This window comes from Drosophila eugracilis, unplaced genomic scaffold (assembly GCF_018153835.1).
Source record: "Drosophila eugracilis isolate 14026-0451.02 unplaced genomic scaffold, ASM1815383v1 contig_445, whole genome shotgun sequence".
NCBI classification, from domain to species: Eukaryota; Metazoa; Arthropoda; class Insecta; order Diptera; family Drosophilidae; genus Drosophila; species Drosophila eugracilis.
Genome location: NW_024573311.1, coordinates 2,059 through 29,075, shown reverse-complemented (window position 1 = coordinate 29,075; position 27,017 = coordinate 2,059). Strand labels below are relative to the sequence as shown.

The window sequence follows — 27,017 nt, the reverse complement described above, 5'->3', positions numbered from 1 at the left end:
CCACGATGTCACTATAATGCATCAAATGACGCGTGGCCATGGCAGTTCACTGGAGAATTTCATTTACAGAACTAAAAATCCCAAAATATCCCCCCCCTTATTTGAGCCAACTAATTGGTGTTGGGACCCAAATTATTAATGGCATTGAGCGATGGCTTGGGCATTAAACAAAAAAAAGGACTTTAATCTCTGCCGTAATTGCGAAAATTGACAGCTAACATTATGCAAAATAAGTTAATTTGGCAGACAATTTCAAAATTTCAAACATAAAGCTGTTACTTTTGAATTAAGCGTAAACATTGACGTTGTCAAAGAAAGGGGGGAAATTGTTGGTAATAGAAAACATAAGAAAATCTAGTTTTAGCTTAGTCAAGAAAATATTGCCAAAAATGTACAGATTAAAAATTTAGTAAATGCAACTTTGTTTGTTATTAAAATTGTATTTAATGTGAACTAAAATAAAAAGGAAAATAAAAGAAAATAAAAAATATATCTACCTTGTTTATGGCATTTCATTTATTTGCCAGCGGAAGTTTAAAAAACAGCGACTCTGAACAGGATATCAAAAGGACATGTAGTCATGCATGTAAAGTGCCGTCGGTCACATATGTAGGCTGTCCCCCCGCATTTATTTTCGCTCATTTTCCCACAGTTTTTTCATTTGGTTGCCTGGAAATTATGAGCCTGCAAAGGCAATGCTTGGCCCAAAAAAAAAAAAATAAAACAGCTCTGTGCTCATTTTTATTTGCCAAGTTTGTCCCGCAAAAACTTCTTTTGTGAGCTGTCAGAACGTTAAGTGTTGAAAGCGCCTTTGTGGGCCACAGAGAGAATTTTAATTAAAACTCCTAATGAATTTTTAACACGAACTCCGGCCCAACTTAAAGAGCAGAAGAAAACCAAAAAGCAAAAAAAAAAAAAAAAACGACGGAGACAATCCCCGGAGTCAGCGAATTGCATGCGGTTTCTTTGCTCCATCTCCTGGTAATTCTATTTTTTTTTTGTGGCTGAAATTATGACCACAAGAGCAGCGCCAAAAAGTCATCACGTGACCACACAATTGTGTGGTCAACACGTTGACCCCTTGATGCCTTTTGGCCCCGAGCCCGACGACCCTGCACTACACTCCGTGCTAATGACATTTCAACTATTTTAATCTCCGCTCTCTCACTGGGCATTAATTAAATTGCAATTTCTTTTGGCTGTGGTTTAGCCTTTTTGGCTTCCTCTACTCACACATACAAAAGAAGAGAAGCCCATTTTGCGGCCAAAAAGTAAGGAAAATCTATGAAGATAAGCCCCAACAACTTCCGATTAAATTGACAGCCCAATTAGCTAAGGACCCTCCGGATAGACCATAAATACTTCGAATATCCGGCGAGCAAACAACAGCAGAAGATTGCATAAATCTCTGAAAGAAGAGGGCCAAAAAAAAAAAAAATGTAAAAAATGGAAACGATTGCCAGGATAACAAAGCTCCAAGAATACGGATTGTCTGCATTAACCCGATGGCTGCTCTTGGCATTATTTAAAATCACAGAGCCTTCAAATTGCATTTTAATAGAATTTATTGCGCCGAACCGATTTCCCCAAAACCAGAGAGGAAAATAATATAAAAGAAAAACCAAGAGGAGAACAATTTCGCGCGACTGCAACACTTGACTTTCCATGTTGTTTGAAGCAATAAAATGCTATTCTCAAGCAGTCGCATTGATATGCCAGCATCCTGCTGGAAAAATAGAGCACACAAAGAGAGAGAGAGGATAACAATGGCAACTCCTCCTTCCAGCTGGTCTCCTGCCACGGATAAGACCCCAGCTCAGTGCAGTCGAGCGCATCAATTCCGCCATTTCCATTTCACAATTCAAAATGCAAAATCCGTTGCCAGGACCGAGATGCACAAATGCAACACAAATTATTACTTGGCTACGATCCAGAATGTTTTAAATTACAATTTGCAAACTATACTAAATATATATATTTATATATATATTTATATATGTCTTCCTGCACAGCAGGTTTTGTGGAAAAAGCGGGAAAGCGGGAAAACTGTAAAAGAACTGCACAGCCACAGGAAGCCATTTAGTTCGGCTTTTCACCCCCAAAGGCGAGGCCATAATTCTTTCATAAAAATCAACAACCAAATGGCAACTGTTGTCTGTCGCCCAAAAGATAAACTTTGCTTGCCACTTTTGTAAATAATTTATCTTCCATGGTCACCACTGCGTATGCTTGATAATCGTAATTACTGTAAGAGGTTTCCAAGAAATGGCAAAAGAAAAGCATTTCACTGGTAAATTAATGGTTGAAGTTGTTATTGTTATGTATATGAGAAGATTTATTCTGGTGGGGAATAAAAAACAAAAAATGAAATAGGAAAAAAAGAAAAAATAAATATTTAAATATCTTAAATTTAAAGTTTAGTTTTTCTTAAATTATTAAAATTTTAAAATCAAAAAGAAAAAGTACTTTAAAAATATTTCAGTATATATATATACTGTAAAATCTCAATGAATACGCAAAGCTGTCTGCAAATAAATCTGTTTTAAGAATCATTCTTTTGTGTGTTAAAAATAAAACGAATGATTGTAAAAAACAATAACTTTTCCTGCTTATTTAAAACAAAAGCTTGATATTTTTTTTAAAATTCTGAGTTGAATTGTTCATTTTTTGCATTAACAAAGCACCCACCAACTTCCCTATAGATTAAAACTTTATAAAATGAGCAAAAATTGTACTCTGTAAGCTTTCTGTGGTCTCTGCCCTTGGAATAACAATCATAGTTCCAAAATGCTGCTCAAAGTCATTCTTATTGCTATATCAATATTTCCAATTTTATCAGATTCTCTATTAGATGAACTACCCATCACAATAGGACAGGTTCCCTGGCAGGCTTCAATCCAAATAAATGGCAAACATCATTGCGGTGGCGTAATTTACAGCGAGAATATTATCTTAACCATAGCTGAGTGTGTGAGAAAAGCCAATATAAAAACCATATCAGTGCGAGTTGGTTCTTCATTAAAAAACATCGGAGGTATCGTGGTGAATGTTAAGCAAATGAGAATGCAAGTAACGGGTCTGCGGCCCAGTGATGTGGCCATCCTCCAACTACAGTCATCTCTAAAAATGGGCCTCAATGTCCAACCAATACCCTTGGCCACTTCAGTGCCAGCACCTGGAACTAAGGCCACTGTCTCCGGTTGGGGTCAACTATCATCCTTAACTCCGCCCTCAGAAATACTGCTAAGAGTAAATCTTAGAATCCAACAACAATTTATGTGCACCGCACGAAACGCTTTGAAGGGCAGACTGATAATTCTAGACGAGATCTGCGCTGCTCCTTGGGGCATCATACCTCTGGCCTGTCAAGGATTCGTCGGTGGTCCCTTGGTTTGCGGTAATCAACTTGTAGGAATAGTTTCCTGGAACAATGTCTGTGATTTCCTTAACACCCCTAGTGTTTATGCAAATATTCCCTTGCTTAAAATATGGATAGATAGCACTGCCAGTTTACTAAATGTTTTTAAACTGGGATAACAATTGAATGAAACATTTTTTTGATCAGATTAATTTAAGCTTTACTGGTTAATTTAAGTCCCATACTGCTGAGGTATACAAAGCATGTGAAAAAAGTGGAAACTAAAGCGATGGAAAAAAGCGATATGAAATCCCCAACAAAATTGGCCTTACCCCCGAAAAAAACTACAAAAATATTTGCAAATTGTTTTCGTTTACCCATAAAATGTACGCAACTTGTTTTCCCCCCCTTTTTTTTGCTGTTGTTGTTTGCTTCCTGCTTGTATTGGGAAATTGAAATTTAATTCATTTGCATTTCATTCTATGATCTGGGGAGTGCAGCACAGATGGATATTATTAATACGACCCGTAAGCCCAATAAATGCTCATGATACCTCGCGCTGTTCTCGCCGTTGTTCCCGCATTTTTGTTCCCGCTGTCACTGCTCGTTGGCTGTGCATTTTTTATGGTTATGAGCCTTATTGTAATGACCATTAAAATTGGCATTGTTATGACCGTTGTCAGCCAGCCATGAGCCATAAGGGGTTTGACCCACAGAGAGAGAGAGAGAGATGACATGGCGAATAAAGCCAGGGTTGCAGACACGATCAAGGAGGGGGGTTTAGTTTAATTTCATTATTGATCCCTTAATGGAATGCTATCTTGCCTTAAGTTAAGTAAAATATATGGATTTTAAGACCAAGATTGGTTTTACGAGTAACTTGGCAACGCAACCCTGCAACCAAATCAGCGGGAAAAGCAGCATCTGCATTGTCAGCTTAATAATTACACACACACACACACACACATGAAAAGCCTTACGCACACTGGCAAACAATTGCCGTTGCATCTGCGAGCAATTTCAGCATGGAAAACTCGCTGGCGAACTGAGAAAGTGAAGGGAAAAACCTGCTGGAAAACTGGGAGACATTTGCACGTCGTCAGCGTCGACACATTAAAATAAATGAGACTTTTGCCTTAAAGCAGCTGCTGTTGTTGCAGGTGTTGGTGTTGCAGGTGTTGTTGTTGTTGTTGTTGCAGTTGCAGTTGCAATTATTATTGCCGCTGTTGCTGCAGAAGCATTTCCACGTTTTTCCCAACGCCTTGAAAATTACACGCAAATTACAATGCATAACGAAGAAAGCTTTCAGTGAGAAAGTGCGAGCGGGAAAAGGATAGCAACTTCCTTCGCCCTTTCCCACAGCCTCCAACCTGCCAACCTGCCCCCTGACCTCATTTACCCTTGGTTAAAAACCAAGAAAAAGCAAATACAAAAAAAAAAATAAAAGTTCACCGTCTGCTTAATTACATTGTAAAAACGCATTGGCAGTCGGTGGAATTCATTGCCAGACTTTGCTATCCGAAGTTTTGGGCCACCAATGGAAATTCCACACCTCTTGTTGCCCCATTTTCCTTTGTGGTAATTAAATTGAACTTTTGTCTGCGGCTTTTTGACAGTTGAATGCATTTAACCATTCGACAAGGTGTAAAATGGCACAAAGAACGTTAGGGAACTCCAGGCGAATGAATGTGTGGTTTTATCCACTTAAAAGTTGAAATTTTAATAAGAAAGACACCAAAGCTTACTTTCAGCTGTCAGTTACATATATAATTTAAGCATTTTTATGTAAAGTTTTATATATTTTCAACTTTTTATTTCTCAAATTTCCCAAACAAGCAAAACCGCATTTATTGCGATTAATTTATCAAAGGTCAACATGAATCGTGGGAATGCATAAATCTGCAAATGAATTTAATACAAAAATGTGAAAATGTGTGTTTTAAATAATTAAATTCCAGCAAACGTGCTGCCGCAGCATCAAGTTAATTTTTTCCTACCTGACCCTGGAAGGATCCCCCAAAAGGACCTGTTCCACTGGCACCTCTGGGATGCCATGGTTTCGGGAGTGCAATATATGGTAACATCACGTACATCAGGACACCAGAGAGGGTTCCCCTTACCCCCTTTTTTGTCAGTCATTTGCTTGCTGAAATTGAAACAAAAAAACGAAACCCCGAAAATTCGCCATAAAAATTCATAGTATACTTTTTGGGGGCCACCTCGATGATCACTTCTTTTTACTTGCCGGAAGTTTTCCCGCGCCCTAGTGTGTGTATTTTTTAATTTATCCCGATTTTTTCAGCTGTTGTTTCGAGCGTTTCTCCATTTTTGTTGACTTCGCTTTTGTAGCAGCCAACTGAAATTTCTGTGGCATGATGCCAACCAACTTTGACGTGATGCCAGTAACACCACGTATGTGTGTTTGTATATGTCTATGGATATTTGCCATGGTGTGCTTGTCACTTGTTGACGGTGTGAAACTGAAGCCAAAAGCAAAAGCCCTACGCCGTTCGGTTGTTGCCCCTAAAAGTGGTTTATTGGGTTAACGGTTACGGTTACGGGGGGCTCAAAGTTATAGCCTTTCCCTGCGAATCAGTGTAGGTAACAAGCTAGTGTTAATCCAATTTAGCAGAGATTGCTATAGGTATGGCTATAAAAATGGTAAACAATGCTTAAAGATTTTTAGAAAATGGAAAACGATGAAATACTTTAAAAGTCTTAAATTTTGATCTTGATATTGGTGGCTTTTATTTTAATGCCTTTAATTACGCCAATGATTTCATTGCCCTCAAGCGTTTTAGTCATTAAAAAAGGAAATGCAATTAAATTACCGAAATTAAATGAATATACAAAATGGAAATTGAATCGTAAATATTTTTTATTTGAATTTCAATTCATCGCCATTCTTTAGCCCCAACCGAAAAACAGCGAGCGTAAAAAATTCCATTTTAATTTCCATGCCCAAGTGACAAACAGTCAATCAAAAAGCAGGCCAGCTTGTGGGGAGGTCAGAGGTCACAGGAAGAATAAGAGAGAGCTCGCTGTTACCATAATTTCACCTTGACACCTTTGTGAGCCATAGCCACCCGCGAAGCTCATCCACGCCCACACGGATATTTATGACAGAAATTTAAAATTAATGATGTGTGACGTGAAATTGTCGCCGAAAATAAAAAGGCAAGAAAACAGTATGAAAATGAAAGAAAAGGCAGGATAAAAACCGCTGGGGACTAGGAAAATAGGGCAGCCGTTTCATTTTGCTTCATCCTCTCAAAATTTCTACAAATTATGAAAAAATAAAATTAAATGGAGAATGAAAAGCAGCCAGAGAAATGCCTTAAATATCTTCAGTTAATTCAGCACAAAGACGACGAAATTCATTGCCTGTGATCTAAGGAATGGGGATTTAGCCAAATGTCGCAGCTGTCTAACGCCCTTTTGCCAGAAACCTTTTAAAGTATATCGTAATCAGCATAATTATCTGGCCTGTGATGTTAAGAGATCACACTCTACAAATTCCACAAGGTCATTGCCTGCAAAAGCTATAACAGGTTTAAAAGTAAACTAAACAAGGAAAAAGGATAGTCTATCACTTGGCAAAGGATATGTAGATTGTAGAACTTCAAAGTACAAAACCTCTACAAAAAGTTGCATTCCAGTTAACAAAATTGATAATCAGGTACAGCAATTTGTTAAATCTGAAACAAAACTGCCACCAAAGGCAATTAAAGTATCTATACTAAAGACCACTAATAAGTACCGAAAACTACACAATGCCAAGGCTCTTAAAATGGATGAAGAACTAACATCCCATGCCCAGGAGTGGGCTAATGTGGGTGAACGTTCTATTAGTTTTATTCATTTATTTTAAATATAAAATATCCTTTATCCCTTTAGCACCTGGCTAATAAGAACCTTCTTGAGACTCGACCTTCTCCCCTTTACGGCGAGAATATAATATGTGCCCGTAGATCACTTTTCAGTGTGGACAAAATAATGAAACTCTGGTATCAAGAGAAGTACAATTATGATTACCTTAAGCCAGGCTTCGATCTGTACACAGGACACTTTACTCAGATGGTGTGGCGAGGAACGGAAAACCTAGGAGTTGGAGTGGCCTGCAAGTTAGTTAAGTTTTTAAAAATCGCATTAAAACTTCCTAAACTAAATGAATTCAACTTTTAGTAATTCTAACATATGGATTGTTTGCAACTACAATCCACCTGGCAATATAAGTGGACATTTCAAGGAGAATGTTCTACCAAGGAGATGGCTTTTAGTCAAGGAAAATACCAAGGAAACCAAAACCAGAAATTCTAAGCTTAATCTACCAAAGAAGGAAAAACGTGTTTAAATCTAAAAATTGTTTTAAAAAAAACTGCTAATAGCATGGAAAACGTAAAAAAAAGAAACAAAATATTTACATACTTAAAATTTATATTTAATCAATGAATAAAATAATTTTAGTCCTTAGATTTAGGAGGCACATTGTCCTTGAACATGCCCACAACATTGCCGGGAGGATTGTAATTGCAAACCACCCAAGTTCTATCCGCTCTGTTAAGAAATAAATAAATCAGTTTATTATATAAATATAGAGTGAGAGAGAGAGGTATAAACTCACTTTCTGGCCACACCCGAACCCATCTCTTTGGAGGCCTTCCAGATCAGCTGCGTAAAATGTCCAGCAGTGGGAGCAAATTGTCCCTTGGCAAAGTCATAGCTATTCATCTCCCGATACCACATTTCCACTGGTAAATCTCCGGACACATCCATTCCGCCGGAAAGGAAAATGTTTTCACCATATCGGGGATTGGGTCGATGGGCCATTATGTTCTTATCCCGAAGGTGCTGATAATTATAGTCAATATATATTATAACCAAATTCATATAAATTTTCCAACCTACATTAGCCCATTCTTGGGCCAGTTTATTCAGCTCAGCATTAATGGTTAAGGCCGGACAGCCATGCATTGCCCTGTACTTATTGGTAGTATTGAAGACCTCCTTTAGGAACAGTTCATTGTTGCCCTTGGTATCCTGACCCCTTGGACCCGGAGTGCGCTCATGGGTTTGGGGTATGGGCGCAGGAGATCTCTTGGCCATGTTTTCTCGGGGTTTGGCAAGCGCCCAGGTCCGAAAATCAAAATGTATTTATAGAAAATGACATAAGAGGCAGGGTTAACATTTTAACTTCTTAAATTATTTTTAAAAAATAAAAAATCAATGGGTGTGGGAAACCATTTACTAACCACTGAAAACCCTTTCGAGCTTCCCCCACATAATCTGGCCTAAACATCGGGATTAACATTGTGATTGATACCGCAAACACAGGATGCGAGTGATGGAGGCAAACACATCCATAGGCACAGATTAGACAGACTGTCAAAAGGGGACTGCCTCGGTAAGATCCTGCCTCACGCACATTCTCCTTGGATCTGACGAATGGATTAACCAACGTGACGTATGAGTGATGTATGAACGTCGGCTTCGGTTATTAATGAGCCAGCTATTCTTTCACATATCCGGCCATATGCTTCCATTTCGTAGGGCATATACATATATAGGCAAATCAGGAAATCGGAATGGCATTAATTGCCGATTGAGTCGATCTGAATAATGGGAATTGGCTGACATGGTGGCTGCTTATCAAAACGCCCGCAGCTCTAACTACCGATGTGCAAATTTCGATGTTGAAACACTCCGAACATTAAATTATTTAAGCGTTAATGTCTGTGTGTGTGTGTGTGTGAGAGAGAGTAAGGGGGAGGAGGTGAGGAACACTGGGCAAGTGTGAATCCTTAATGAGTTGTGCAAATGCAAATCAATGGTCCGACTGATGCCGCTGCTCCCGGCAGAGATTAAGCCAGTATTCCGATATACTCGTACAGATATATCCGCAGGACAAGCTGACTCGCTGAAATTATCCTGTTTGCCGGAAGGTGGATGAAGGGTTTGATATACTCTCATGTAGTATACATTAAATTATGGCCCAGCTCATAGATTTATTGGGGATTTATGTACAAAGTACTCTGGTTGATGAGACTAAGCTTAGTAGTTTTAACATTAATAAGTAGTAAAATGATAAGGGGATTAAAATGCATTTCAATTTATAGGTAATTTATTACTAAATTGTAATTATTGCTATAATATTTTGAATATTCACCACGATTGGGCTTGATTCTAGCTCCTTTTCCGTTACCATTTAAGTCCCAAATGGATATTCTGGAAATTTGTAAAAAAAACTTTAAGCCTGACAGGCTTAATTTCAGGTTTCCATGGCTTCTGCCTCAAATGTGATGCACAGCGGCGTCATCCGCACAATGCACAATTCTGAATTGCGGTGCCAGCGGAGTGGAGATGAGTGTGTGGTTCAGTGGTTCAGTGGTTGGGTGGTTCCATGGGTGGTTGAACGGCTGAATTGTTTGGGTTGTAAACTGGCCGCAGTCAAAGCGTAAAACGCAAAGCGCACACGTTACTTTGCTGTCGATTTAATTAATTTCGCAAATTTGGTTTCGTTTATTTATGCAGTTATGCTTGGCCAGTCCGGGCATACAGTGCGCGCCATACGCGCAGAATAAATACACGAACACTTCCACTGTTCTGCATGCGGGCATTATACACTGTCCGCTATATAGGCTCTGGTAACTGGACAAACAGGTTTCGGATTTCCATCGCACCCAACTGGTTGCATATGACAGCCGCACTCACCCACAACCATCTGCCGCCGGATGCACTCGATTGCACATACGGATGCTGCCTTCAATTCCGATTCCCATTGATACGAATTGGTCATGTTTTGGCATAAAGGAAGTATCATCATGCAAAAAATCATACAAAAACTACGGCTTAAAGGTGCATAAAAAATGAGGAGAGAAGCTTTGTAAATGCGTTGTCGATTGAAAGTCAAATAAATCTCTTTATTTGCTGGCAATGATTGCAGGTTTTTTTTATATATATTTTATAGTATTTATCAATATATAACAATTTTGTAACAATTATAATTATTTTGGTGGAAGTTAAAACAATAATAATACCAGTTAAGGCGGAGTTAAGGGAGCATCCTAAAAGTATGCAACATACAATATAAACAATATTTTTTCCGCTTTTGCCAACATTTTAAAAGCAACATTAACTTTAAAAATAAATACACCTTTCAATATTTCATTCACTTTAAATCGCTCAACAAAGCTTGGCCGAGGGTTAATAAATAGCTTTTCCGTTTTTCCACTTTCCGCCCACCTGGAATTCAATTAGTCCGATGCCATTCCACTTACCTTTGACCCTCGGTAATGTCAATTAACGATAAACTGCAACTGCTGGAATAAGTCTGTGTAAAAAAAAACGAACAAACAAAGCTGATTCCATGGTCGGAGAGCTCCTTGATACCCGCGAAGGGCAGTCAAATGGAAATTTTCCACCTAAACGACATAAAATTTGCTACCAAATCGGTTTATGGCAAAGCGAAAAGTTTCCCTCAATTTTTCCACCACTTTCCCATTTTTTGGTTTGGTTTTTTTTTCTCTCTACTGGCGGGGATTGCTATCGAGCGACTTAAAACTACAAAAACAACAAATTTTTTGGGTTCGCTTTTGTGAACCGCATTTCCATGGACAAGTTTTTTCGGCGTAGAAAAATTTTTGGAAATTGCATTTGCATGTGTGCGATGGAAAAGTCTGGCTGGCAGTCATATTTTGCGCCTTTAGTCCATAAAAGCTAAAATGTTTGCGGCTCAAAGGCGAAAGGCGGCCAGAGAAGAGCAGGATGCGAAAGTGGATTACGAACGGTGGCCGACGTCGCCAAACTTCAGGACTCTGCTTCTGAGCTACCTCCTATTTTAAGCTACTAGTACACTGGGAACAGGAAGTTACTTTTTTGTTAGGAAAATCTTTTGATTTAACTTGTATTTTGTCATTCATGCATAACTCTAAGCTTTCTTTCATAATTTTTGAAAAACTTACCTAAGAAACTATAATTCAGAGGCTAGAATGCACTTTCTATCATATTCCCATGCAAATTTCTCGCAGTGTAATAAACCCCAATTGCACCACTTCTGATCCCCTGCAATCTGGCTGTCATACTGTCTCCATCCATTTTGGCCATTGCACAAAACAGAAGGTGAGTTCTGGGCTCCATGCACCTGTTTGCCAATTTCTGGTAGCCTGTTCGAAATGCCACCTCCTGCACAGAGGGAAGGGGGGTTATGTTCCTAGGATTGAATGTTAAAAGGGGGAGGGGGGTAAAAGCATGTCTGAGTGCCCCTCTTTGTCTATTCAATTGAGCGGGTTACACTGCCATGGAGATCGCCTTTCCTCCGGCTAAATGGACCTGTTCCGTTTTTCCTCCTTTTTTATTGGCTTTGCGTTCTGATGCAATAAACTTGGCTGAAAGTTCTCGCGTCAATCGGTGGTGGGGATTTTTCCAACGCCGTCGGCGGGAAAAGTGAATGTGAAAAGTGCGTGTATGTGAGGGCAAAACTATAAGCCGGAGCTTAGTTTAAGTATATAGCTGAAAAGGGGAATTTAAGATGGTGATCATGCATAGGATTTATATTTTTAAAGTTAGTAAAAATCATTACAAAGTCCAGATACATTAATTAATATAAATTCGATTATTGAAATTAAATGTAAAAATAAAAATTCTTAAAAGTATAAAAAAAGAATTTTATATTTTCCTCTCAAAACTACATTTTTTACCCCGAAAATCAAGCCATTTGAAAGGCCTTCATTGGCAACGGCAGCTGCCAGTTTTTATTATGCTCATCAAATGGTTATAATTCAATTTTTCCAATCGAGGAAATCTCAGCACGATTCGCTGTTCGCGTACGTTAAATAAATGGCAAGGGTCATAAGCACCACGGGGACACGCCTCCAAAACGAACACCCCCGCACAGAAATCCCAGCAATTTCCATGGGATGCCAGTTCCCGAAACGAGTGAAACAATCGTCCATTTTCAAGTTGGGCCATAAATCATTGTACCATTGCATTTGGTTGCATTGAAAGTTTCCATTTTCTCTTTGCCTTTTTCCCTTTTCCTTTTCCCTTTTGCCGTTTTTCCATTTAGTTTTGTTCGACTGGCTGGAAAGTGGAAAGTAGAGAGAGTTTTTCTCTGACTACAGTTGACAATGCCACATTAATCATACGCACATGCAGGCAGGCCAAAATGTTTCTTTAAAAGCCCAAGAAAATTTGCTGACGTTTATTAAAACAATAAACAAATCATGCCATTGCATAGGCAACAAGCTAAAGGAAAATAAAAATAAGATAAATGAAAATGGAAAATGGTAAATGCAATCCCCACCACACACACATAAACATGTGGCTCACGTACAGTGCATAAATATTTAAAATTCTAGCAAAATTTTGCTGATAGTTTTATGGACTTGCCAACGAGACATGTGCCGAGCTTCAGGATCTAACCAAAAAATGCATTTCTATTTTTATTTATTTTTTCTCAGCCGTTGACTGGCAAATAATTTATGTGCCTGCCTGGCATTTCAATTTATTTCACAATTTCCGTTCAGAATAACCAAGAACATACGAAAATTCAGTGAAAACCGATGAAAAGTTAAAATTATGATGGGAGCCAAAGGTCTTAAGTGAATAAATGAAAATCAAGTGGGTTTGCTGTTAAGCATTAGATACCTATCAAAGTGAATTTAGTAGGTAATTGAATAAAGGAAAAACCCGTTGAGATTACTGTATGCCAGCAGTCTTAGCAAGAAAGATGATTAGATTATTTTATTCATGTCAACAGGACACGACTCCTTTGTGCATTTCCCGCTTTCCCGCGCACACACTCGACAAGCTGACTTCCCCCAAACTAATTTGTCAAAAAATAAAGTTCACAAAGAAAGTTGTCAAAGAAAATGCAAGGACCCGGCGAAGCATAAAATTTAAACAAACATATGTAAATATTTGTTTACTCTGGCAAATAGTTGTATTTTCTTTTGCCATTGCCCAACCCCCCCTCGAGAGAGTGAAAGGAGAGAGCCCTGTACCTTGTCAGCTGGAGAGTTTCCCCCTTTACTTTTTACAACTTTGTCTGGGTAAAAAAAGAAGATGAAGGATCCGGGAAAAATTTCGATTACCCACTTCAACCCACGTACTCTCTCTCTCTGTGCAGCATTTCCTCCAGTTTCCACTGCTGTTTACCGATTCCCGTTGCACTTTCCCAAGTGCGCTCCATTGGGATGCAATTAAATACTCCGCTTGAGCGGACAAATAACAGTAGCTACGACTTTGAACCTTCTGAAGGTAACGTAAAAATGCCGAAACCAAAGGAGAACAATATTTGTATTGGCTCGCTTTGTGAGCTCCTCGGTTCTGTTTGTCATCTCGTGATTCTTCCATTGCACATGGCCACAGTTTGCCAGCGTTTAATTAAAAGCCAAAGGGTTGTGCCAGGCAGCCATCGAAATCTATACATATCCTTGGTTTTATAGTATTTGTTGTGTTATTTTATTCCGATCTGAATGGGGTTTATAGTTTGTTATGTTTATAAACTTTTAAGGTTTAAGTTTTACATCTCCAGGCTAAAGTTACTGTCAGGTTAAACATCCTATGAAAACCATACTGCATCATAAACTATCACAAGGCCAATTAAGGTGCATCTATTAAAGTATTTATTTTTCACATGTTCACAGCCTGGTAGGATTTGCATGTGGATGGTTTTGTCCTGGATGGGTTGTCCTGGCCGGGATAGCAGCTGTTGATTCGCTGCGTTGACGTATTTTAATTTATAATGCAATCTCTGACTGGTATCGACTCCTTTTGGGATTCAAGACATCCCCATAGGGGCCAAGCCTTTACAGCTTCATATTGCTTAACCCCTACGTGGACACCTTCCCTTCTCAGGATGTTTGAGAGTGTGTTGTATAAGTACACTGAAAGAAATCTTAATAAATTTTAAATACATATATATTTGGTGATAATTTGGGCAGCCTTTCTCAATGACTTCCTTAGAAATTGAAAAGTTGTCTTCTATCTTTAAACATAACTCACATTTCCCTCAGTGTAAGATCGCCTAAGCACGCATGTTGTGTCACCGTCTGTCGCGTTGTCTCCGACTCTCGGATTCCCTATTCCCCTACGTGTGTTTGCTCTCGTGAGATTTACAACGTGACAGCGCACAAGTCCAAAAGTGGTAATGGAGAAGGGGATCCCCTCCCAACAATACCATGGATACCAAGAGCTGGAACAGACCCTTTAGGTTGACCCATGGGGCCTACACCTGGGGAACCAAAATGACTTCGACGACGACAGCGACACGTGCCAAGGACACTGATTTATATGTTTTCCATTTTTGTTTTATTAGCGGCCGCCTCGTATCTCTTCATCGCTCCTCTCTGGGCAAAAACGTGCATGGAATTAATGAGGATTTTCCGCTATCTCATTCCACCAGCTGCAATCCCGAACACTACAAGTATCCTTGCCCCTCCCCCCGAACACTTTAAAGCGGTCTGCTGCTGCTGCTGAATGGGCAAATTAAAACGAGCATGAAATAATCATAAATTGCGCATTGGCGCATTAAAATTTCCATCGCTTAAAGTCAGGCTTCCATTTGCCAGACAGGCAGAGATTGTTGAGGGAGGTGGGGGGAAACGGGGAAGGTAAACCGGTGGGTCAGACGTTTTCACCGACAGCTGTGGGCGTACCATCAAAGTGCCAAAGAGATGGAGAGGAAGAGAGGCTAAAAGGGTAATGGAAAGGTAAAACGGAAGCTGGCAGCTATGGCGCCGGAAATGGCTGCGTATATCCTGGAATAGGAAGCCATCGCTGGCAATAGTTTTGCGGTGCTTTGGTCGCAGTTGCATTTCTATTTTACGATATGAATAGATCGCAGATTGCCGGGAAGCCGGGAAGAGGGCTATTATGAGGATGTGAGAGGCGGTTCTATAAAACTATTTCACAGAGATTTTATATATCAGTTTTAATGTAATTCAAATTATTCATAAAAACAACTATGATAAGGTATGAATTATAACCAAAAACATATTAAATGAAATCCTTAAAATTTAGTTTTTTATTTTTCCCCCCCTTATCCATGTTAATGAGAACTCTTCAGAAGCTAAATGAAAACCAGGTTTCTCTCTCTCCGCCATCATTTCTTTATCAGCCAGCCAACAGATTTCGTCCGCTGGCCAAAACCGTCGAACAAAGCCAGAAAACCGCGGCGAGATTTTCATTTCAATTTGCTGCCAAAAATGCCTACAGATTTAGCAAAGGGGCGGGTGGTGCTATGAAAAGCGGAAAATGGGTGAACAGAGTCCATCCTCTGGATATGAAATCGGGAGCTCAGCAGACACGCAGTCGTTTGGTCGCTCGCTGGCCAATTTATTTTTAACGTTGCAGCTGCTGCTTGTGTTATCATTCAATTGCGGCCTGCACTGAAATTTAGCATAGCAGGTAGCGAGATTAGTGTTGGCAGCTTTAATATACTTATAAATCCAGACGATAGTTGGGATATATCTTAGCTAACTTTCTTTGGAAAAATAAAGAAAACTTTAGAAAACAAGCAATTGAGGTAAATCTTCAACCACTAAAGATACAGAAAACATTCTTTTTAAACGCTAAATCTTTTCTTCAATAATCACTTAAACCTTTAAGAAGTTAAAAAGTTCGAGTAAAACTACTTTTCCAAGTGCATCAGATTAGTGTCCATAACTATGAGTAATGACCATTCCGGCTGCAGTAACTCCCATCTGCAGGCCATGTCAAGGGCTTTAGCCAGATTCTGGTCGAGTTTAATTGGGCAAGTGCAATGCTCAGCTGGAGGAGGCCACTTCACTTGCCAGCTGAACGGCAGCATTCGATGGGATGCCAGGCCAAATTAGCTTCACCAAACGCCGGCTAAAATTCACAGTTGGCTTGGGCCAACTCCCACAGATCCCGTTCTCACCTCGACCCCCAAAAGGCGTTAGTTGTTGACAAGGACAACAGCCCGTTGGGCATTTTGACCCAGAGTCAAGTGGCTGACTATCTGATTGCATTCTATGCGAATTTTGGCCCGGAAAAGCGTTTAAAACATCGAAACTGCGTTCGAGGAGGAAAACGTGTTTGGAATTTAAGCTGCACTGGGGTGAAAATTCATATGAAAAGAAATACATTTCCATGATATTATTTGAGCTTCTCTTTTCCTGGGAGTTCTACTGGATTTTAATGATGATTTTTTAAAATATTGCTTAAAATTAAAAAAAAAATTAAAGTGGGAAAAAAGGATTTTTAAACTAATTTCAAAGTTGGAAGACCCATTAGTTGTTTTTTCCAGTGTTTCTTTTCTTTTTAAAATATTGCTTAAAATTAAAAAAATTAAAGTGGGAAAAAAGGATTTTTAAACTAATTTCAAAGTTGGAAGACCCATTAGTTGTTTTTTCCAGTGTTTCTGGATTAAAATAGCTTCCTAATCCCAATGAGAATTTCCTCTACTTGCATACCAAATTGGTTTAATTCAATAAAATTTTCAAACTAACTTGTTTCTGCGGCCACATTGGTTATGAGTCAGCGTTCCAAATTGCTTTTGTTCATAGCCTGCAGCACCATGGCCACGGGCCATTTTCAACTATGCTGTTCAAAAGTCTGGAAAGTAATTGTATTAAAAAAAAAAAGAATTATTAAAAAAAAAATAAACTACGTTTGGCTAAAAGAACTAGCTACATCAGGCGGGTAAAAAGGGGGGTTACAAACTCGATAGCATTTTAGCTGAATAAACAAATTTCTTCGGCGAACGAGCAAGAGCCAAGCAAATATGAAATTCCATTAATTTGATGGATGCTTCGGGCGCCAAGAAGTGGAGGAAATCTGTGATAGAATTTCGAGTACAACGCCATGCAGTTCACGTTGCGTATGATTAATGCAATTTTATGTTGCCGACAGGCAAGTCGATGTCAGTGAGAAAACACAATGCATTTATTAATGAAGAACAAATCATTCCGAAGGGCCAACTAATCTCAAAATCGCTTTGTTACTGGTTGAGTTTACAATGTTGTAAATTAATAAATTAGAAGGGCTGGCTGGTATTAGAATATTAAAGTAGCTTTTGAAAATGACAAATGAGAAGACATTTTCTTACTGGTAATAATTGGAAAAGTACATAAGCAAAGAAACAGATAAAATATTGAATTCTAAAACTTAGTAACCAAGCCAATTGCTCTATCTCTAGTTATTATTTTTTCTAATCGAAACTTAATTTTTGTCAAGAAAATAATAATTAAGTTATTTCGTTTCATTAGTTTTATGTAACATCCCAAAAGAAAAGACTATATAAACGGAGTATTTCATGTAGTAAAAACAAACTGAACTAAGCACAATAAGAAGAAAGTCAGAATGGTTTTCAATATTGGGCATTATCTGCTCTTGGCAATAGCTTTGCTAAGTGTTCCTGGGGCTCCTGGAGTTTCTGGAGTTGAACGTATAACTCATGGAAGGAATATAAACATCACTCAAGTTCCTTGGCAGGTGTCCCTACACTATTTGGGCAAGTTTCATTGCGGGGGATCCATCTACAGTGAAACTATTATCATAACTGCGGCACACTGTGTTGAAAACAAACGGATAGGGGACATCGAAATTCGAGCTGGATCCTCTAACCATAAAAGCGGAGGTGTTTTGGTGGAAGTTGAAAACTTTCGTTATCACGAAAGGTTCACCAGAAAGGACTTTCGCAGTGATGTTGCTGTTATTAAATTACGGAATCCACTAACTTTCTCCAATACCATTCAACCAATTGCTTTGGCTGAGCAGGATCCGGCCGAATGGTCACTGGGATTAGCCACAGGCTGGGGCTTAACGCCTTTTTATAATCCCGATTATCTTCAGGGAGTCAAACTGGCCATCAGATCGTGGGAATGGTGTAAAATAAAATACCCATACTTACTGCTCGACGATGACATTTGTGCTGGAAGCGCTTTAGGAGGCCCATGCAATGGAGATTCCGGTGGACCCTTGGTCGTTGATGGAAAGCTAGTGGGGATCACCTCACGTGGTAGACAGTTTTTATGTTTCTCCTCTGGACTTTTCGCCAGCGTAGCTAAATATCGTTCGTGGATCCTGAATACCATTAAATCGGTTTGAAATTTCTGATATTGCAGTTATATTTGTTAGTAGCTGCACTTTGTTGTGCTGTACTCCGAATTAAAAAGAAAATTTGCAACTAAATGTTAATCAATTTGTACTTTTCGTTTTTAAAATAATGAAATAAAGGATCAGATAAATAAAATTATATTATATTATTATTATGTTATATTTTTAAATTTATTTACCATTTCAAAAATGTAACAATTTACTTGTTCCCTTTCCCTTTCTTTGATAATTATACCCGCTACTCGTAGAGTAAAAGGGTATACTAGATTCGTTGAATAGTATGTAACAGGTAGAAGGAAGCGTTTTCAACCCTATAAAGTATATATATTATTGATCAGTATCAATAGCGAAGTCGAATAAGCCACATCCGTCCATCTGCCCGTCCGTCCGTCTGTCCGTATGAACGCTGAGATCTCAGGAAATATAACAAATACTGAGTTCAGTTTAAACAGGGTGATTCTTGAGGTCCTGACGCAGCGCAAGCTACTCAACAATAGGTGGCGCTTTGGATATTTCCACTAGCAAAATGAATATTTTAAAATTGTGTAATACAGTAACGGGTATCTTATAGTCGCGGCACTCGACTATATCGTTTCCTCTTGTTTTGGATTAAGATACTGATTTTTGTTGCCCAAACTTGTGGCTCCAAAGCACTATATGGAATTGGACCCGTTTTTGTGGCCAAAACTCATTTTTCGAAAGTATGCAAATATCCGTGTTTTCAATCTTACCATGTTAAGAAATGATCAAAATGCTATGCTACATACATAAAATGTTAATTTAACATTTTACTGTTAAAATACAAGCTGTTAAAGTCGTGCTGTTAAAAAGGTTAATTTTGTGGTGCAACTTCAAATTGGCATATCTCTTAGAAAAAATCATTAAATAATCTACATATTTCAAATTGAATATTGATTCTAAAGGTTAATACTTTTTTTATACTAATACGTTGTGTGTTTCGTTCGTATTTTTTTAACAATTTGTATATTTGGCAAGTGGTGTCCCCTTGTCACTTTTGGAAAAAAACGTTGAACTTTGCAAAGGTTTTTAAAAAAGTTTCAACTGTATCAACAAACACATGTTGTACATTTTTCAATTCAGAATTCAGAATATATAAGCTCGTTGTGCGTTTTTTGCGATTTTTTCATTTTAAAAATATTAATATTGGGCACAAAAACGGCTCAAATTCCACATAGTGCAAAGGTATAAACTAGAACCAATCCTTATTTTTAATATTTTTCTCAGATAAAATACTTACAATGAAAATGCAAACGATATTTTTGTAATATAATCTCTTACTTTAGTAATGCTAGTAACTACTAAGAGAAATCTGCACTTTGTAATTTTTTAGCATAAACAAAAAGCAGATAACTTTAGGAGTTTTCATTGTAAGATGTTTACTTGAACTCTAATATATTAAAACTAATTTTAAAACTGAAAATCCATACTTTAAAAACGCATTTCATATGCATTTAAGCTTCCTAATTAAAATCAAGGAAATTTATAATTATTCGTATACAAACTGTGAGTTGCTTAGGCAGAAGTTCTGAGTGCCTAAGCAGAGTAACGAAACAAAATATTAATTTGTAAACTTATTTTAAATATAAATGCCATGACTACTATATCTTTGTGTTTGGCGAACTTAAAATTAATGAAAAATGAGTAAAGCCCTTTAAAGTTAAAGCAATTTAGATAATTATATTAACTAACATTTGTATAAACTAAAGTTGCGTGTAAAAATAAACTATGACTTAAACTAAAGGAAAAACGCTTAATATCTTATAATCATTATCTGAAATTCTATTTTAAGGATTTCAATTTAAACCTTAATTGAAAACCTTATTGGAAAGCTAAATTTAAAACATTAATTAACATTCTTAAGTATTTTCTTAAGTCGAAATGCGAATACCTAAGGAAACCCAACGCATATAAAAGATTGGATCGCAGACCTGTTAACCACTAATCACTCCAACTCCAGTTCAAAATGTTCGTCCAGTGGATTCTCTTGATCTGCAGCGCTGCTTTGATCTCCTCCAAAGGGCTTCCCGAGCGCATCGTGGGAGGACAATCGGTGTCCATTCTATCGGTTCCCTGGCAGGCTTCGCTGCAAAAGTTTGGAGGGCATCACTGCGGTGCCGTCATCTATAGTGAGAAAATCGTTTTAACGGCTGCCCACTGTACAGAACGTAAGCCGCCTTATATGTTCTCCGTGAGAGTGGGATCTTCGATTTCCGGTTTCGGTGGTCAAGTGGTGAAGGTATCACAAATCCTTGAACATGAGTCCTTTGGCAGGGGTTTTGCAGAGTCCAATGACATAGCTGTAATCCAACTTCAAAGCAATCTCATCATGGGCTTCGGCGTCAGTTCCATTCCATTGGCAGACAGTTCCCCACAACCAAGATCTTTGGCCTTTGTTTCTGGATGGGGATCAATCGAATCTTATGGAAAAGGTTCCACCACTCTCTTAGGAACCACGGTGGCTATAGTGGATCGAGATTCCTGCATGTCTTCCTACAGAGGAAGAATTAGCAAAGACATGATTTGTGCCTCTGCCCCAGGCAAGGATTCCTGCAGGGGTGACTCTGGCGGTCCTTTAGTATTCGATGGAAAACTGGTTGGCATTGTTTCCTTCGGGATGGGATGTGCTCTTTCAGAATATCCCGGAGTTTACGCTAATGTGGCCGAACTAAAGCCTTGGATCGTTAAAACTATTAAACGTTTGTAAAATCGTTAAAGATAACACATACATGGTAATATGAAAACTTTAAATAATATGGTTTACTTATTTTTAAAAATCTATGGAAATCTTTAATAAATATTTTACCATGACAACAATGTAAAAAAAATTTTGAGTTTTTGTAACATTTTTGACTTGATTTTTATACTAAATTTATTAAATTTTCACTTAATGATCCGCTACTGCCTACTGCATTTTTTGATGGACTTAATTTCAAGGAACTTATCAATTTTTGTGAGTAATAAACAAGCTTGGATACTGGAAAAGCCCATGGTATGGCCTGTGTTCCTCACAAGGACGTTTGTCTATCACCTAGTGTCCTTTGTGGCTATATTAATGTAAACGGTTGTCTTTAAATTGAAAGTAAGTGTTTAATATGATATTTAGGTCTGACGTTGCGATTGCCATTGGAATAAACATGTACTATATGATTCAAGCGAATCTCGCGGATCTCAAATATATATTATACATATGTATGTATATACATGTTATGCGGGGTCGGGCTTAGACCGTCGTACATTTCGTCGCTGTTGATGTTCGGTTTCCTTTTGTGACTTAATACACAAAATGAGTTCCCTTGAGCTTGCTCCCGGTGACTGGCTTTCTGAGTGACTATTCTTTTCTTTTTCTTCCTCTTATATTTTTTGTGACGAGCATGAAAGCTACGCAATTCGCCTGCACAACTATCGTCATCCCCTTCACTCTCACCTACTCAGCAACTTTAGGGACCACGTAGGGTTATAGAAGATAAGGGTTTTTAATATTGTGGCGGCCCGACGAAGACATTTGTGCTGGAGGTTTTTTTTGGAGCCACATGCTACGGCGGTTTCGGTGGACCCTTGGTCGTTGATGGAAAGCTAGTGGGGATCACCTCACGTGGTAGAGAGTTTTTATGTTTGTCCTCTGGACTTTTCGCCAGCGTAGCTCAATATCGTTCGTGGATCCTGAATGCCATTAAATCGGTTTGAAATTTCTGCTATTGCGGAAAACTGTGGCGTCCATATTATAGTGTATGTATGTCTTCGTTTGATCTTGTATAACATCGTAATTTTCTTAAATTAACAAAAAGACGATAGCTTTAGGAGTTTTCATTGTAAGATATTTACTTCAACTTTAATATATTGACAATCATTTTAAAACCGAAAATCGATACATTTTAAAAACGCTTTTCATATGCATTTAAGCTTTCTAATTAAAATCAAAGACATTTATAATTATTCGTATAAAAACTGTGAGTTGCTTAGGCAGAAGTTCTGAGTGCCTAAGCAGAGTAACGAAACAAAATATTAATTTGTAAGCTAATTTAATGCCATGACTACTACTTCTTGTGTTTGGCGAACTTAAAATAATGAAAAATGGGTAAAGCCATTTAAAGTTAAAGCAATTTAGATAATTATATTAACTAACATTTGTATAAACTAAAGTTGCGTGTAAAAATAAACTATGACTTAAACTAAAGGAAACACGCTTAATAAATTATAATTATTATCGGAAATTCTATTTTAAGGATTTCAATTTAAACCTTAATTGAAAACCTTATTGGAAAGCTAATTTTAAAACATTAATTAACATTCTTAAGTATTTTCTTAAGTCGGAATGCGAATACCTAAGGAAACCCAATGCATATAAAAGATTGGATCCCAGACCTGATAACCACTAATCACTCCAACTCCAGTTCAAAATGTTCGTCCAGTGGATTCTCTTGATCTGCAGCGCTGCTTTGATCTCATCCAAAGGTCTTCCCGAGCGCATCGTGGGAGGACAATCGGTGTCCATTCTATCGGTTCCCTGGCAAGCTTCGCTGCAAAAATTTGGAGGTCATTTCTGCGGTGCCGTCATCTATAGTGAGAAAATCGTTTTAACGGCTGCCCACTGTACAAAACGTAACCCGCCTTATATGTTCTCCGTAAGAGTGGGATCTTCCATTTCCGGTTTCGGTGGTCAAGTGGTGAAGGTATCACAAATCCTTGAACATGAGTCCTTTGGCAGGTCTTTTGAATATTCCAATGACATAGCTGTGATCCAACTTCAAAGCAATCTTATCATGGGCTTCGGCGTCAGATCCATCCCATTGGCCGATAGTTCCCCGCAACCTGGATCTTCGGCTTTTGTTTCTGGATGGGGATTAATCGAATATCATGGAAAAGATTCCACCACTCTCCTTGGAACCACGTTGGCTATAGTGGATCGAGATTCCTGCATGTCTTCCTACAGAGGAAGAATTAGCAAAGACATGATTTGTGCCTCTGCCCCAGGCAAGGATTCCTGCAGAGGTGACTCTGGCGGTCCTTTAGTATCCGATGGAAAGCTGGTTGGCATTGTTTCTTTCGGCCCACAGGGATGTGCTCTTTCAGAATTTCCCGGAGTTTACGCTAATGTGGCTGAACTAAAGCCTTGGATCGTTGAAACTATTCAACATTTGTAAAATCGTTAAAGAGTACACTTTTTTATAAAAATTATTTGAGAAAAATTATAGTATGAAAAATTTAATTATTAACATATGATTTTATTCACAAATTTATTGAAATTTTTAATAAATATTTTAACATGGCAAGAGTGTAAAACAATTTCTTTCATTGGTAACTGGTAACATTGGTAACTTTGACTTGATTTTTATGCTAAATCTATGCACTTTTCACTTAATCAACTGCTACTGCTTAACCCTAAAGAATAAAGGCCATAACGAGGCAAATTGTTTTTGGTAAATCAAACCACAGAAAACAATATTCAAAATATATTTTTATTTTTTTTCTACAGAAATTGAAGCCTACTCTTTGTCTGACCATAAACCTCCTGGTCGCCATAACTTTTTTTTGGCTATAAAACTCTACAGTTCTTTAGAAATCTGTATTTGCAGGAATCTAAAAAGTTCTATGGGAAAAACCAAACTTGGCCATGGTACTGGCTATGCTCCTCACAAAAACGATTGTCTCTCACCCAGTGTCCTTTGTGTCTGCTCTTTCTCTTCGCTTCCTCTTATATAGGAGTAACACAGCTACGCAATTCGGCTGCACAACTATCGTCATTCCCTTCGCTCTCACTTACTAAGTAACTCAATGGATCACGTACAGCTAAAAATAGCTTTGTCGCACTTACTCTTTACATCTAGTTAAAATTATCTGTTCGTACTCGTACTAGCATAACATGAGAATCAGTGCTGGCAACTTTTGACGAGGAAAAATAACTGTTTTACAAAATGAATTTAAAAAAAAGTCAGAATTCCCGCATTCCCGCTTCCCGCAATTCATTATTTTTTGCTGCGGTTAGCATTAAAAAAAAAGTCAGTTTTGACGGGAAAAAAGCCGAATTGGCAGCAGTGATGAGAATGTACCGAACTAAGAACGAACTAGAAACGAGACATTCAACTAGGTACGAAAGGCACACAATGGCCGTTATATTCAAATTATCTTTCTTTCTTTCATCTTCGATAACGATAATACTTAAAAATATTTTATAAAACGATACTCATTAAAGACCATCTTAGTTTGCTTTTATATACAAATTCTGGGAAATATTAATTTTTTGTACATTTCTTAAACAGTATTAATGGCATATAAAATTCATTTGTAGAAGAAATACTGGTGCAATTTTCATTCTGGCCTAAGAAGACACCCCCAAGTCCACCAGAATCGCCATAACCACTGCTGTGTCCATTGTAGCCGGTAAAAATGACATCTAATGATTGACTACAAAAGTATTGCCGGTGACTTCTTCTTCATAGCCTCATAATCCAACATTTCTCCACCGCCAGATGCGAATGAAACAGTCCCAATAGCAGGAGAAAGGTATAGCCCGAATTTGATCGGAAAACTGAAGTGGCTTACTCAGTCACATGACGGCAATGTCACTCAGATTCCTTACAAAATTAAAATCTTCATGGGTTTTAATGGCTGCCACCCCAAATAAAATTCCTCCGGAGACGACCAATGCGGATCCTGCTCGAATGTGATAATCTTTGGTCTCAAGTCGTCGGCCGAACCATGGGCAGAAGTAATGATGACATGCTTGCTGTAAATAGATCCTACACAAAATGTCGTTTCCTTACTTCTATTGACACCTGCCAAGGAGCGTCTTCGATTCTAATAGAATTGCCACCGAAAATGTGTTCTTCGGTCTGGGGTTCTACTACTGCAGACAGGAAGTTGAATGCCAAGCAGGAAGCACTTGATTAACATCTTGACCAGCTTGGTCAAGTCCTTGGATCACAATGAGTTCTCTATGGCTAGAGCAACTGTTTTATAGGCTTCGCATGGCATTCAAATTTGTGATATTATATAAAAAAAATAATGAAAATGCTATCCTTATGTAAGTATTTTTGACTTTCTTAAAGATAAGAAAATTAAAAATGTCAAAAAAACTTAAGGTGATGGATCTTTTTACACAACTCTTTAAGCTTTAAAGAAATACAAAGTAACAAAGCAATATAATACATTGTTGTTGACTAGAAAAACTCAATTTTAACGCTCGTGAAAACATAACTTTTAGGGTTTATTGAAAATTATATGATTAGCGAGTTCCTTTCTTAATAGATTTTGACTTTTTCTATTTTCTTATCTTAGAGAAATATTCTTGTAGAAATTACCGATAATCTTAAAAAGGAAATTGCCATTTGTAGCCTATAAAACCCTTCTTCTCACGGTGGAGAGCTCATTGTGGTTCAAGAATTTGTCCAAGCTGGTCAAGATGTTCATCAAGTGCTTCTTCCTTCTACAGGCAATCAACTTCCTGTCTGCAGAACCAGTATTCCAGCCGGAAGAACGCATTTCCGGTGGAAACTCTATTAGAATCGAACAGGCACCTTGGCAGGTGTTGTTACTCATACAAAAGCAACAAATTTGTGGTGGTTCCATTTATAGCAAAGATATTATCGTTACGGCTGCCCACTGTCTTTTTACAATAGGCGAAGAACGACTTGAGCCCAAAGATTTGCTTATTCGCGCAGGATCCACATTTATTGACTTTGGAGGAGATCTAATCGAAGTGGCCGCCCTTAAATATCACGAAGAGTTTAATTTTATAACGAAACGAAACGACATCGGCATCGTACGACTGAGTAAACCACTTCAGTTTTCCAAGAAAGTTTGGCCAATCCCTTTGGCCGGCGTGAACCCTCCTTCTGGAACTTTTGCATTTTCCACTGGCTGGGGAGCAACTTCAGTTACTAGCAATACTCCGCGGAAATATCCTAGAAATCTTCAAGGCATAGTCGTTCCTATTCATAAGTGCATAGGACTTCATGATGATTATATTTGCGCCGGCAATTTTAACAAAGCCGCTTGCTTTGGCGATTCTGGTGGTCCATTGGTTGTGGACCAAAAACTAGTCGGTGTTGTCTCTATAGTCTACGGTACTTGCACTGCCACTTCTTCTTACATCAGTGTACCTTTCTTTAAAAAATGGATTTTAAATGCCATTAATTCTATTTGAAAAATGTACAAATATATATATAATAAATAAATATTCACAAGAGCATTTGTATAAATCAAATCCAAAAAGTTTTTTTAACTTATTATTTTAAAAATTATTTTTTAAAGGCTTTTAAAAGTTTAGGTCATAAACAAGTGTAACTGGAGGCTAGTACAAAGCCTGGGCCGCGCACGTTTGGTTTTTCATCCGGCCACGCCCATTTTAACGCCCATTAAATATGGCTTATACTTGTTCATAAACCAAAAATTTCAAATCGTGACAGAATTTTACAGATCGTTGACAGAGTCACTAATTGTTAGCAAATTATTTTACCATTTTCTTACATTGTTTACCTACTGGCCAGGCTTAGTAAATCGCCTTTTTTTTCAGAAAATTTCTGATGATGAAAACCATATTATAATCATCATTAACCTT

General features: G+C 38.1%; 7 protein-coding genes across 8 annotated transcripts; 6 read left to right on the top strand and 1 right to left on the bottom strand.

Moving 5' to 3' along the window:
- Window positions 1–2,787: 2,787 nt before the first annotated feature.
- Window positions 2,788–3,537, top strand: LOC108110452 (trypsin alpha-4). Its single transcript, XM_017219520.2, has one exon. The coding sequence runs from the start codon at window positions 2,788–2,790 to the stop codon at window positions 3,535–3,537; it is 750 nt and encodes a 249-aa protein (XP_017075009.2).
- A 3,073-nt stretch (window positions 3,538–6,610) lies between these two features.
- LOC108110556 (probable pathogenesis-related protein CaO19.2336) lies at window positions 6,611–7,712 on the top strand. The gene is given in 4 exon segments (XM_017219646.2): window positions 6,611–6,727; window positions 6,729–7,190; window positions 7,256–7,482; window positions 7,544–7,712. Coding segments are annotated over 4 exon segments (921 nt in total). The 5' UTR covers window positions 6,611–6,664.
- Window positions 7,713–7,777: 65 nt separating this feature from the next.
- LOC108110557 (protein PRY2) lies at window positions 7,778–8,497 on the bottom strand. Of its 2 annotated transcripts, none has more exons than XM_017219647.2 (3): window positions 8,267–8,497; window positions 7,983–8,209; window positions 7,778–7,915 (listed from the first exon to the last, which is right to left on the bottom strand). In XM_017219647.2, the coding sequence occupies exons 1-3, from the start codon at window positions 8,462–8,464 to the stop codon at window positions 7,822–7,824; spliced, it is 519 nt and encodes a 172-aa protein (XP_017075136.1). In that variant the 5' UTR covers window positions 8,465–8,497; the 3' UTR covers window positions 7,778–7,821. The 2 variants fall into 2 exon arrangements, with proteins under 2 accessions (XP_017075136.1, XP_017075137.1); XM_017219648.2 differs by having other exon boundaries at window positions 8,263–8,369.
- Window positions 8,498–17,649: 9,152 nt separating this feature from the next.
- On the top strand, window positions 17,650–18,575 carry LOC108110554 (trypsin beta). Its single transcript, XM_017219643.2, has one exon. It carries the CDS (start codon window positions 17,684–17,686, stop codon window positions 18,428–18,430), a length of 747 nt encoding a protein of 248 aa, XP_017075132.1. The 5' UTR covers window positions 17,650–17,683; the 3' UTR covers window positions 18,431–18,575.
- A 1,837-nt stretch (window positions 18,576–20,412) lies between these two features.
- On the top strand, window positions 20,413–21,263 carry LOC108110550 (trypsin delta-like). The gene has a single exon (XM_017219640.2). The coding sequence runs from the start codon at window positions 20,424–20,426 to the stop codon at window positions 21,162–21,164; it is 741 nt and encodes a 246-aa protein (XP_017075129.1). The 5' UTR covers window positions 20,413–20,423; the 3' UTR covers window positions 21,165–21,263.
- Window positions 21,264–22,833: 1,570 nt separating this feature from the next.
- Window positions 22,834–23,666, top strand: LOC108110527 (trypsin alpha-4-like). Its single transcript, XM_017219608.2, has one exon. It carries the CDS (start codon window positions 22,858–22,860, stop codon window positions 23,599–23,601), a length of 744 nt encoding a protein of 247 aa, XP_017075097.1. The 5' UTR covers window positions 22,834–22,857; the 3' UTR covers window positions 23,602–23,666.
- Window positions 23,667–25,844: 2,178 nt separating this feature from the next.
- On the top strand, window positions 25,845–26,663 carry LOC108110567 (trypsin alpha). Its single transcript, XM_017219664.1, has one exon. It carries the CDS (start codon window positions 25,860–25,862, stop codon window positions 26,601–26,603), a length of 744 nt encoding a protein of 247 aa, XP_017075153.1. The 5' UTR covers window positions 25,845–25,859; the 3' UTR covers window positions 26,604–26,663.
- Window positions 26,664–27,017: the final 354 nt, after the last annotated feature.